This window comes from Microtus oregoni, unplaced genomic scaffold, assembly GCF_018167655.1.
Source record: "Microtus oregoni isolate MIOR12 unplaced genomic scaffold, Mior012 000000F_ref0000247, whole genome shotgun sequence".
In the NCBI taxonomy this organism is placed as follows: Eukaryota; Metazoa; Chordata; class Mammalia; order Rodentia; family Cricetidae; genus Microtus; species Microtus oregoni.
This window is the reverse complement of record NW_024543059.1, coordinates 91264320-91278269: the sequence shown is the minus strand read 5'-3', so window position 1 is coordinate 91278269 and position 13950 is coordinate 91264320. Positions and strand designations below refer to the sequence as shown.

General features: G+C 39.2%; 1 protein-coding gene across 2 annotated transcripts in view; it reads left to right on the top strand.

Moving 5' to 3' along the window:
* The window catches only part of Vav3 (vav guanine nucleotide exchange factor 3), a 314833-nt gene that overhangs the window by 257577 nt on the left and 43306 nt on the right, over positions 1 to 13950 (top strand). For both annotated transcript variants that reach the window (XM_041655077.1, XM_041655076.1), the window contains exon 20: positions 377 to 513. In XM_041655077.1, the coding sequence (XP_041511011.1) occupies positions 377 to 513 (137 nt within the window). The remainder of the gene's footprint in view (positions 1 to 376; positions 514 to 13950) is intronic.

Here is a 13950-nt window from a genome sequence, read left to right as displayed (position 1 = left end):
AGTAATAGGCAGAAAGGGTAGAGCTGATGAAAAAATTGATTCTTTTCCAAAACGTGGTATGTTTTTTATGAAGCAGGCATCAGCTCAAAGAGAAATATTTTTTTTTCAACCAAAAGGAGACTGGCAGTGAGGGAAGGAAAGGTATATAATGGACCAGGGGGATAAGCATGTGTCTTATACTTGCACCATCTCAGGCGATGAGGAAGTTGAGAAGTATTCCATCTGTGCTACTTTGGATGTTTCCTTGAAGCTGGCAGAAGTAAACACTTTAATGCTAATAGTGGACTTAACTTTTCCTTTCTTCAACACACCTGTACCCTCCACACATCATTGCCCTTTCCATTGCAAACAGTGTGTTATTGTTTTTTTTTTTCAGGTTTGCCAAAGATGCAAGTCATTAGGAGCTACACTGGGACCCCACCCCCAGCTCTCCACGAAGGACCACCATTGCATATCCAGGCAGGAGACACTGTGGAACTGCTGAGAGGCGATGCACACAGTGCATTTTGGCAGGTACTTCTCAGATGATAACCATTCTGATCTAAAGGGTGATTGACTATATTGAATACAAAATCAAACTCTTGCCTTTAAAAGCTGGTTGTACACTTCACCTTCGGAAACCTTACATGCGTTGGTAGGGTTATTTATTAAACTTCCCCCATGTTGGCCATGAGTGTTAAAACACTAAGGAAAAACAGTGTCAGTGCTGTGAGTCATAATTACCATTTTTATTAAAAATTCATACTTGGCTGGAACGTTTTCCCAAACCTAGTACCTGTGGGTATGATCGAGCATGCATAACTTTCATATATTAAGAGTTCAATCCATGGAAGATACCTGACTGACTTGCCAGTGGCCATGTGGGGCCCTGTTTGACTGTTTGCATACCCACGCATGGTACCTGAAAAATTTTAGAGACTCTCTTGGCATTATTCAAAAATATATGAAATGAAGGAAGTAATTGATTTTGTTGATATTTGCTGGTGATAAAAACCTCTCTTTGCTAAGATGCCTACATCTGATTTAGGTATTTTTGTTGAGGTAAAACATGGTCTAGTATTAAGATTTTATATAGCTGGCTAACAGAATGTTGTGGCTTGTTAAGGAGGCCTGTGTTGTCTATATGAATAGAAATATTTACCAATAAAGTTGAAGAACATGTTAACTATCTGCTGTAGTTGAAGATAACAGGGGAGGGGTTGAGATTAAGTAGGAAGGATGGCATGTGAATGAAATTTGTTCATGGACAAAGGAAAAGGACACAGAGAAGGACCATGGGACAAACTTGCACTGTGCACATGAAAGTGGCATCTCTCTTATTTATTTGAACCATTCCACTCTTCTCTTGTCACTTCAGAGTGCTCCTAGACCTAACACTGCCTCCATCCTTGCACCTGCTGCTGCCAATGGCTTTCCCAAAATCCCAACATTTTTCCCAAGTATTTTTCTTCTCACTTATCATTCTTCCCAGAATAGGAAGAGAAAAAAAAACAAATTAAATATTTCAACTCTTAAATCCTTCCACCTAAACACAAAACAGCTTCATTTGTACCCACAAGATCCCCTTATTCAAGACTTTCTGTTTGAATTTTCTGTCCTAAATTTTCTTTCTTTTTTTATTGATTTTTATTGAGTTCTAAATTTTTCTCTGCTCCGCTCCCTGCCTCTCCCCTCTTCAACCCTCCCCCAAGGTCCCCATGCTTTCAATTTACTGAGGGGATCTTGTCTTTTTCTACTTCCCATGTAGATTTGATCCATGTATGTCTCTCTTAGTGTCCTCATTATTGTCTAAGTTCTCTGGGATTGTGTCATAAATTATTAAGTTTGTCCAATGGCATCTCTTCTATAGCATGTTTCTGTGTGCACTTTCCTCATATTTCAAAATGTGTAACTTAACACTTTGTCTCATTTGTTCTTTTGGGTTCCCTCATTCCCTCACCCTCTGTCTCTTCCACTCACAGATGAACTCATAGGGGAAGCAGGGTGTGCTCAGTATTGTCTGCTTTTGTTCTAATCACCGTCTGGAACCCTAAAAGGTCTATACCTAACTTGTATCAATAGTGCCACTTAGGAAAAACAAGAGCTGTGAGGTATATGATAAACCATACATATTTGAAGTGTATGATTTGATAGCTTTTTATGTGCGTGTGTGGTGAGATCACTATGATCAAGGTTATATACACATTCACCCATCTCAAGCATGTTTTATATTTATTGATGATGCTCTTCTGGCTTTCACTTCATCCTAATAGAGGCCATAGGAAAACAATCCGTATCCTACTCTATCACCTGCTGCTTTAGTCTCCTGAGACAGGGTCTTTCAGTGAACCTGGCACTCAGCTAGCCGCTAGTGAGACACTTGTCTCCCCCTCCCACAGTGCTGTGGTTACAGGTGTACATGACCGTGCCCTGCTTGCTACATGGGTTCAGAGTATTTGAGCTCAGGTCCTCATGTCTGTGCAATAAGTGTTCTTACCCCCTGGGCCACCTCTCCAGCCCACAGTTACTGTTCTCTGTATTGAGTTTCTATCCTGTAACTACCCTTATTCTCAGTTAGGCTTAGAGTTTTCTTTGTTGTATCCTATCAGAGGTTTTATATAAACGACTATGTTTGCTTCATCCTTTCCAGTCTAGATGCCTTTAAGTTCTTTTTCTTACCTTGTGGTAATGGCTATAATATCTGTAAGGTGTTAGGTGCAAGTGATGATAAGTGTATGATGGCTGTATTTCTGATCTGAGGGAAAGCATCAAGTTCTTTACTACTGAGTATGATGTTACCTGGGCTGTAGGACATTTTATTTAAAGTGCAAAGTAAATTTCTTTATGAGTAAGGAGCTGACAGCTCTTATCTGATTTTTCTTCAGTTAGATAAGATAGCTGGTCTTTTTTATAAGAATCTGTACATTTTATCTGTCATTAAATTTAATGGCCTGATGGTTATAATATTAACTGTTGATTTAGCATCTCGAGTCTGTAGGGGTGACACTGCGCCATTATTCTTCTTTCTAGCTCCATTCTTTTCTCCTTGGATGCTCTGTTGGTTAAGTCTGACAAATTGACTATGATGTCTACTGGTCTCACCATAGAAGTAGGCAATGGTTTCTCTCTCTCTCTCTCTCTCTCTCTCTCTCTCTCTCTCTCTCTCTCTCTCACCATACTATAGATTGCTGCTCCTGGAAATATTCTTATTTTCTTCTCTTACTTTGGGTTTAGTTAACAGTTTGAGAGTTTTGTTTTTAGGCTCTTAGGGTAACACATTTGTTCATGATTTGTGTATTTTATTTTGCTTTCCTTTTCTAACAGGCAGATAGCCCTGTGAGTTCTAAACACTAGTTCTCCTGCCTCCCTAGGCTCCGATCTACTTCATTTTACTTTTAGTAGGCTCAGAATGTTTTCACTTTTTCTTCTGGGATTTTAGGAAAGAGACTATTTACTGGTATTAAGGGATTTTCCAAATGTTCTTAATATCTTTGCTTAAAAGATATTGATTGTCCCCATTGGTATATAAAAATATAAAAATTATTCAGGGTAATAGCAACTTGTGATTTTTCTCTTTATGTATATATTACATGTTGTTAAAGTCAGGTTAAAAAGTTATCATTATTATATTCTTAATTTCTAATTTCATTTCACAAGAGAATATAGATTGTATGATTTGATAATTCTAGATTAGTTAAGCTTTATTTTATGGCCCATAAAATGATAAATTGTGATAAACACTCTGTGTGGGCATACAAAGCATGCATGTTCTATTTATAAGCAGTGGAATATCATTTAAGTAAAAAATAACTGTTTATATTGCTTAAGTATTATATATCCGTATGGTTCTACAAACACCCAACTTATCTACCTCCGACACTCAAGTCTGACATTTTTGTAGATTCTGTCTTCCCTCTCACTTTCTTATGTATATCTCTTGGTCATCAGTTTTTCCTTTTTTAGCTACTAAATGACCTTCAAAGTATTTCTTCATCTCCATTGTAAAATTTCTGCTCAGACTATGACACTTGCCCCGACTTTTGTGTCATGTGACATTTGGCGTTTTCTTTAATTTCTATTCTCACTTGTAGAATTTGTTTAACATAGACATCTTCCGTACTCCTGCAAAATTCAGATGTGATTCAATAATTTATTAATGCCTTTCAGTGTTCTTCTCCTGGCCACACAGTGTTCCTGTTTCTTTTCCCTAATGTAGGCGTTTATGAACCACAGAATCAGTGCTGCAGCCTTGCTTCTCTTCTGACTTCTTATCTCCTTGTTCTCTTATTTAGTGTACCCCTCATCATCCTTGTGATGACTACCTTTAATTGTCAACTTTATGCAGTATAGAGTCACCTAGGAAGAGAGCTTCCATAAGGGATGGGCTACAGTGAGTTGGCCTGTGGGTATGTCATTAGGGAACTGTCTTGATTAAGTCAGTGGATATATAAAACTCAGCCACTGTAGGAAGCACCATTCCCTAGGGAGGGGTTCCTGAACTCTAAAAGTGGACAAGTCAAGTTGTTCAATACAAGCAAATAAGTGAGCATGCCTATATTGGTTTCTCACTGCTCTTGGGTGTGAATGTGATGTGATTAGTTCTTTGAAGTTTCCATGTTGACTTTCCTACAATGATAGACTGTAACCTATAATTGTAAACTGAAATTCCAAAGTTGCTTGACTGGACATTTTATCACATTTATCTCATCAATGTGAAGGAAACTGGAACAATCCCCATGTGCTTATACCTGTTACTTTATGGCATCTCACTAAAAGCCCCACCTGCATTAGCTTTCTTATCCTGTCTACCTTCTTGCTTTCATCCCGATTGTCAGACAAAACACGGCATTTAAAAAAATCCTTATAATAGTGACCAAAAAAAAAAAAAATTACAAACAGCTCATGTTTATTTACAATTTTTGGACACAAGGTTGATTTATAAGTGCATTTTACATATATTAACTCATATATTAGTAACAAACATTCTGGAAAAAAAGAATTTCTGTTTTAGTCCTTATTTTAAATATAAGCAGGCAGAACCACTGAGAAGTTGAGTAATGTGCCCAAAGTTGCATAGTTACTGGGCAGAACTGGGAATAAAACCTAGAAATTCTTGACCCTGAGTCTAAGCCCTTAACTTTCGTGCTGTGCCGTGTCTTCTGAGGTCCTCTCACCACTGAAGGAGCTCATGCTGCCCCAACACACCATTCCGACATAATGGTTAGTGCTGCAAGATTCTTTATGCTGATTGAAATGGGCTTTTTTTCTAGTTTTATGAAGTCCCTGACAATTTTCCAGTCTATTTATACTAAGTAATGCCTTGTGGGTTCTCAAAAATGTTCTAGGTTAGTAAGATGGCTCTTCTGCCTTAGGTGGTATTGACATGATTCTGAACAGCCGAGGGCCTGCAGTGACTAGAATCACTGGACACTTGGGACTGGACCTGTCAGGAACTTTGTGGAGGCTGTCAACCACAGACACCTCCTCGGGAACTTTTTAGACTTCTGTTCACTATTGTAGTTTCAGGATCAGACTTTGCATGTTGCAGCTGCCTCCTGGGAATGGAAAAGCAGGAGCTGTCTAACCTTAAGTTATACCTAGAGCAGGTGCAGTTACTTCTGATGCTTTGCATTGTATTAAGCATGGAACTCAGATACAGGAGAGGAGACTATGCTAATTGAAGAGAGAGAGAGAGAGAGAGAGAGAGAGAGAGAGAGAGAGAGAGAGAGAGAGAACACTCTATAGAACACTCAGGTAACAGTGAACCACAGGCAGAAAACATTGTGGGGTTTGTCTGAGCAGTGCTAATAATAAACTCACTTGGTAAGCCGTCCTTGAGGATGCTAAAAGCCAGTCAATTTCTCATTCTAGAGACATCAATAGAAGATAGTGAAGGTAAGCACAAAATATTGGAGCTATCGGGGCACATAAGTGGTGCCTGAACAGTGGTGTGCTTGAGACCACGGTGGAGATCCTGGGGAAGGCTCAGCAGGCCTCCTAGAAGCTTGCACAGTGTGTGCCCACAGACATTTCACTCTGTTGAAGAGAGGATTATACACATCATGTTTTCCTAAGCGAGCTCTCTGGTTTCTGTTTTTCTGATGCCTTAGATACATAAAACTTAATTGTACCTTTTAAAATTGTATTTACTATTTTTTACAGCACAGTAGGTTTAAGCGATGCTTTCAATATTTTTCATAATGTTTGCAGATTTACATTTCTTCTTTACTTCATTTCCTACAGCATACTTGAAAGCAGAACTGTTCATGCTCTGTTCCAGTTGACTTCATACTCTTTTTACTAAATTGTGCTGCCTTCTATTCTTTCTAGACAAAAAGAAAATTGTTATTAATTGTCACTTCCTCTTTAGTTGCCTGGATTGTGAAAATTTTCTGGTGTGGTGCTAAAAAGGCATTGGAAATACTGAAAGAGAGTCACGAGATAAATGGGGAGAAGCGCTAAATGACAGAATTTGTCTATGATGGTTCCTTAGTGGGATGCAGACCTAATGGTTAGGAAGAAGAGTGGTTAATGCCTAGAACAGAGAACAGTTAGCAAGCACATTTATTCCAGACAGCATTTATGTACTGAGTAACTAGCTCTGAACTTCTCTGATCCTCTCACACTCCAGTATGAACCCTCATTGGTGTGACCTTAGGTCTCCCAAAATTTTAGAGGCATCTTTCATGCTTCCTACAAACTAGGAATAGGTTTATACTATCAGACACATCTGAAAAATTCCCCTAGCTTTTCTGACTTAGATATAACATATGCCAGGTTTGTCTTAGGAGTACCTATAAGTCACTTAAGGGCTATTTAGCTGGACTTACTGGGAGGAACAATAGCAGAGTGAGACATCCTAGAGGGAAGTCATTCACATGTGACCGAATGGCTATCTGGCTGGAGTAAGGGCTTTCAGTTACTTTAACAGGGTCTTTGAGTTACTTCATTTTAGGTGTCACATAAGGTGGACAGACCAGAGCTGTGTTTCTAACACTGATTAAAAGCACCTGTGGGGTGCTTTATAACACCAGAATACAACCCTGTTTTTAAAGATTAGGATACAATGGGCTTGGTTTGAATCCAGGCTTATATTAAGCCCCAAATCAATCTTATTTGAGCCACTGAGTAGATGATCAACCTGGTATGATTCCATGGTAATTATGGTATTATCTCCAGCTTTTCATATGCTCATTGAGTCAAAACCAACCTATGAAACATTGCCAAAACCCCAAGGTGTTCCAATGAACTCAAATTTTTGGCTAGGATCGAAACTAAATAAAGGGAATGGTTTCAAATTATTAACATTTCATAAAGATATGCTTCCCCAAACATGAAATTGACATATTTGTTTTCTGTATTTAAAAAAATTGATTAAAGATGCTACAAAGTCCTCAAGGAGGCTGTCATGATTAAATAAACTTTTGTTTCACCGATTAGACATTTGGAAGGTTCATAGTAGAAAACTGGCCAGTTTAATGTCATGTTTTACTTTTAAAAAACACATTAGCATATTTACTTCTTATTGGTTCTAAGATATAAAGAATATTTTGGTTGAGTTTTTTTTTTTAAAGTTCTGTGTCTGCAGGTATGTGTATGGGTTCTCCATGTACATATCTTGTTCATTTTCATGCTCAAAGAAAACACATACTTTGTTGTTTGCATCCTTCAATATGTGTGTTCCTCTAAGGGATTCTATTTTTTTAATTGCTTCAAGAATACAGTTTCACGCACCTCTTCTTGGACCTTGTCCCATTTCGTTTGAGATTATGCATAATTAGCACCAGATAAGCAAGTGAAGTGTTTTCCCTTCCTATGCTAGCACTTAGGAAATCGGAGATCCCTTTGCTGAGTTTTACTGGCTGTTGCCTGCCGGTGTGGTGGCTTTCAACAGGCAAGTCTGAGTGCTTTAGCTTCATTACATGAAAAGTGGGGTGACGATGATCACTGGAAAGTATATCTGTGACATCATAATGCAGTCACTAAACAGTATCCAACCATCCAGACAGGTCTATCAGTCTGTCCATCTGTCTATTTAGTTATCCATTCAAGTACATACACATTGCCTACAGAGTTTAGGATCAGAAACAATGCCATCAGTTTCTAATCCAAATGATCAAGACAGAGGATGCATTATTTTGACTTTTTTTGCTAAGAGGTTTTCATAAATCCTATTTTAAAACACACACACACACACAGAGGTTAGCTTGTAGATTAAAATTTGAAGCACTTACCACAAATAAATTTGCATTTGAATCTTTCAAAGGACTTTTGTGCTAGTTTCGAGCTTTGGTCTAGTTGTACATTTTCAAGAAATTTTGCTTTCTAAGCTGCTTTCTCTTTCAAGCAAGTCACTTTACTCATTAATTCAGAAAGTCAGAGTTTATTGTAGACTGTCATGTATTCCACACACACCATGCCCAGAGCATACAAATTACCCTCCAGGATGTATCAGGGACTCTCTTTCTTTGAGCAGATATTAGTCTCCTCTACATTGTTATTATCCCTGCAGTAATTTCTGTTGGAGTAAGTGGGCTCTCTGTATTCTCATTGTGAGCTCTTTCAAACAATGGATTGTCAATTGAGCTGCGAAAATGCGCTGTGTTCTGTCTTTCCTTCTAAGGGATTCATTTTGGCAGCGTCTTCTTCCTTTCTTTGTCTTTTCTTTTCCTTGAAAGCTATATGAAATTGTCTTCAAATGACATGAATAGCAAGTAGGAAATTGCCGTTTAGGGTTGCATTTCGTGGCGCAGGTGTAAGGCGCGACTGTTTTCTAAGAACATACAGAACAATTCTGTTCACACTGTCTGACCGCTGACAGCGAACCTGTTGCTTTTCAGTGATATTGTATGGGAAGACAGAGAATCTCTCATGCTGGAGTGGCTTTCTCATGGGAGAAGTGTTTTCATAGAAAATATACAGATTATATTTTCAGAAAGCAGATGGAGGGAGGGGCAGGGGAGGGATGGAAGAGAGGGTGGGCAAGCAAATGTACCATTTACAATTTCCCTTACAATAGAGTGAGTGCTCCCTGTGTGTTTTCTTCTTAGTTTAAAAGATCTTGAAGCAGTGAGGACCCTGTGTCCTAGATCAGGGGCTTTATTTGCTGCATTGTCATTTATGAATACCCGAATAGGCCACTGAGGGAATTTTGCAAGCTAATTGGAACTAAAAGGCAATTATATGAACGGAACGGCAACCAGTGCCAAAACATATGTATTTTTATCCACAGAGAAAATTAAATAATGTAGAAAATAGTCATGATTCCTCACAGCCACACCCGTGCATCTACATGATCTTTATTTTAAGGACTGAAAGTGTTTTTACACGTGTTCTGAGTTGTTCATGGAGCGCTCCACCAAGAGGGTAAATGGAACATGTTTTTGAGAGTTGTAGATTTTGTTGTTTTAACGTTTATTGCCTCCTCTTATGTCAGGTACCAGTAACAAGATTAGAATCAAGGTCTCCTCTGTTCTTCTGGTCAAAAGACTGGATGCTAGCCAAGAGTGGCAATCCCACCCCTTTCTTGTCTTGAGAGACTCATTTCTGTTTCTAACACCTAGGCCAATGAGTTTCCAAAGGCAGTTATTTTGGCGTAAAAACTTGAGAGGTAAAAATCATTGCTTAATGCATGTTCTTGAGAAAAGTTTTTGTTTTGATTTGAGTTTTATTTGCCGTGTGCCTCAGTAGAAGAGGCCTTCGAAATCAGTCAATCATCAATCAATCAATCAATCAATCAATCAATCATGGGGTTCAGAAGTTCCTAGGAGGAATGAAACAATCATTTTACATGAAACCAGAGTCAGTGAACCTAGAATTAAGGGTCGTGAACTGGCTATGCATGACTTGGCCAAACATGTGTTTTCTTCCTATTAAGCTAAGGGAAGAAAGAAATGAAAAAAGAACTGCCTGGGGAAACCTTCTTTCTGGGATGCATGCTTTCTCAAAGCTCCATCCTTAGATATTTTACCCTCTGCCTCCATCATCACACTGTCTTGTTTTCTTAGCTAAAACCTTCTTTACCATTATACATTTACCCTGTAGACTAAGGTCATTTTCTCCAAGGTCTTATTTAAAAATAGTTTTCTAACACACAACTACCACACTGCATCCTGGTCTACTTGGATAGAGCTACACAGAAAATAAGAACCATCATTTTTATCTTTTTCTAGGGCCTAGAAGAAAATGTGTCTAAATAACTCTTCAGAGAGACTGTTCCCGGCATTTGTTTCGCATACATTTCAAAGTTATCTTTACCTCTGAGTTATACTTCATGCCACTTGAAAGATCCATAAAGTATTCATCTTGTCAGAGTGGACTCTTAGATTCCTCAACTATAAAATGGGAGTGTTGACTTTTAAAGGACGGATGGGGGTTTTATGAGGTCTTTAGGAAGCAAACATGGAAAGAAATTGAAAGGGAAAGAAACTGTATATCTGTGATGATTAACAGTTTAGAAGAACTTGATTAATTTTCCAGGAACAAGAAAATGATTATCCAGAATTTTCACTTTTTATCTCAATTTTATAATTATCACATTTAATTTTTATAAAGAGTGGCACTGACCACATGGGCTTTTGGAGACTATTTTGCCCTCCATATACCTATACTTGATCCCTGAAATTTCTTTTGCTCTTTCCCTTATAATTATACAATAAAGTGAAAATGATAAATTTGAAGGGAATGACGGATTTAAGTACAACATTGGTGGAAACCAGGAGCCCTTTCCGGGGAGCTGGTGGCTGAGGAAGACCTAGGATAGCTCAAGGATTCAAGCTCGAGGGTGGTGTGGTGTGCAGTGAATGGTTTGCAGAGAAACAACTTGGCTCCTTGAGAACTTGCTGCAGTCTTAGATCAGGAAGGATAAGGGACATGCAGGGAGAAGAGAGAAGCTGAACTCCCTGCAGTTATGGAAGGTACTGTAAAGGATTAAGAAGAACACACTTTGCTAATAGCTCTAGAATGTTTCCTAACACTGTGTGTTTTCTGTCTTAATCTAAAGATCAAGTGTCCATCTGTATCCAAGTCAGAGGGAAGTAGAAACATTAAAGAATTGTTTATAAGTATTACCAGATCTCTTTTGTTATGAAAACAGATTCCTAAGTCCTAAAACAAACCCAACACATTTCTTTGATGCTATAAGAAGTCAGCATCTTGGCCTCTGCAGGGACTGACAGGTATTTTTCCCTAGGTCAGATTCTTGCCATGAAAACATTTCTCCATGAAGTTGAAGACTCAGTTCTGATCACGCAGCACCCCTGTTGAGTGTGGGAGCCCAGTGTTAAGAGCCCTCAGTTCGCCTGTGCTTCCATTCTGTCTCTCAGCTCTTGTATAGAATGAGAAACCATCAAGGCAAAATTGAGCTTGTGTGTGTGTATAGATACAAAGCTATTCTTAGTTGGTCAGTAGATCCTATAATCACCAGACCTTTATTTTGACAGGTATTTGCCTCCAAATATAGAGGATTTTGACCCTGAGAATCATCATGGTCCCTAATTACAGGAAAGGAGAAATAGACAGCATCTGGCTATAATGGAGCCAGGACGGCCCTGGAGAGATGATTATAGATTATAATAGACATTAGTAAAGGCTTGTAAGAAACACTTTCCCTGGGTAATTGCCAACTGGCTTTGATTGAGTATATCGTAAGCAGGGTTTGCAAGAATGTTTCCGAGTGTACAGACTGTATTATGGGAATTGCCCAAGCTCCTGACACAGTGGGCGAGGTCCTAATTGTTAACTCTGGAGATGGACACTGTTGGTTAATTTTCTTCCTTGCATTTCCACTTGCATTGCTGAATATGGCACAGGACAAAGTGTAGGTTAGCCTGTACTCTGAGGAGGTTGCTACCACCTAAATACAAGTTCATATGGTTAGTCCCTTCTTAATAGAAAGTCAGAGAGACTTTCAGGGATAAAGTTCTGAGAAATTCTGTCAACTTTTTATTCTGTTATGTTACTACCGTGTAAGCTACATTCTCGCACAATTACTGAAAGGCTATGTCAACAAAACATATGTTCTATGGGCTGTCAGTCTGGAATTGCCTCTGGGGTGGCTGTTCATTGCACACCATAGTTCACTAGAGCATGAACATGTACATCCCCTTAAGATGTTGGACCAAATGATTTATGAATTTGTAACTTATTGAATTTTAGTTATGATTTAAATTTCTGAAGAATCAGTGATCATATCTAAATCTTAGCAGGCCAATTCCATATGCTTGAGACGACTTCATACTGAGTCCAAATGAAAATTGGAGGAAATGCTTAACTTCTCTTAGTAAATGCTATCAGGTTAAATTACTGATCCCTACCATCCCTGATGAACACATTTTAAATACGAATCCTGTCGTGGGGGACAACAATAACAAACTGGAACTATAGAACTCGTGGAAGGCACCTAAATAGAGCATTTGACCAGTACTGGAAACCTTGGGAATCCTTGGGTCAATTTTCCGCTTCATGGAAGAGAATATTGAAACTGAAAATGGTTGAGTGACTCAGTTATGATCAGAAGGGCGGGAACAGAACACCAGGCTCTAGATGCCTTGATCACAGCAAACTATTACTTCATGATTGTTGTGATGAAAAAGCCCATCAAAATCTATGAGAATATAACAGAGGTAAAAAGTTAATAGGCAAAATAGCATTATTGAATGATCCTTGAAGTGGCTATGTCTGTTCATTTTTATATTCCCCATGTGCCTAGCCCAGTGCATTGTGCACAGTGAAACATCAAACTTTTCCTCAAAGTGCTGATTCTGCTCCCAGGAGAAAATAATTCCTTTTCAAATGCCTAATGTTTCATGAACATTTATCACATAAAGCTAATACTTAGAGTGTTCCCTCTGTGTTTACTTCTGACTAGAATTTTAAGAAATCATACTTGTTGTTACCATGAGTAGAAAAAACATTTCTTTGGGTCCTTTTGAGCCTGGAATAATTTGCGGGTGGGGTTACACAGCTTTTCTCCAAGTAGAATGTTATCCAAAATGTAGCTGAGCCTTGCCCTTCTTTGCAGGGCTTGTGTTGAGCAACTGCTTGCAATCTGGCTCACCTATGTGCTGGCTGGAGTTAGCTTGTTGGTATTTTTCTTCCACCAATGAAGCTTCTTGTTTATTTCACCAGAAGAAAACCTGCTGTGAGAAAATGGGTCAGGGTTGCATTTTGTGCATCTTACCCAGTAAGAGCTGAGAGGAAAACCTCACGATACAAGTAACCATAACCAGAGCATCCTTTCTTGTTGGAGAAATACAGAGACCTTGCTATAGACATTTCTTAAACCTATCAGGGAGACTACGCCACTGTTGCGCTTACCTCACATCTAACAATCGGAGAAATATAGCTGCTGACTTTTCAGTAGTTTTTCCCCCTTAGTAGCACACTGGAGCACTGGACTGAGCTCCCAAGGTCCCAATGAGGAGCAGAAGGAGGGAGAACATGAGCAAAGAAGTCAGGACCACAAGGGGTGCACCCACCCACTGAGACAATGGAGCTGATCTATTGGAGCTCACCAAGGCCAGCTGGACTGTGACTGAAAAAGCATGGGATAAAACCGGACTCTCTGAACATGGCGGACAATGAGGGCTGATGAGAAGCCAAGGACAATGGCACTGGGTTTTGATCCTACTTCATGTCCTGGCTTTGTGGGAGCCTAGCCAGTTTGGATGTTCTCCTTCCTAGACCAGGATGGAGAGGGGAGGACTTTGGACTTTCCACAGGGCAGGGAACCCTGACTGCTCTTCAGACTGGAAAGGGAGGGGGAGAGGAGTGGGGGAAGGGGGGGAAGTGGGGGGAGGGGGGAGAAGTTGGGGGAGGGGGAGGAGTAGGAGGCTGGGAGGAGGTGGAAATTTTTTTTTCTCAATAAAAAAAAAGGAAAGTATGTTTTACAACTTTTGATTTTAAGTGATACCTTTTTTCCACTTCAGTTAACCAAAATTCCAGAGATGGAGCAAAGAGAAACAGTTTCAT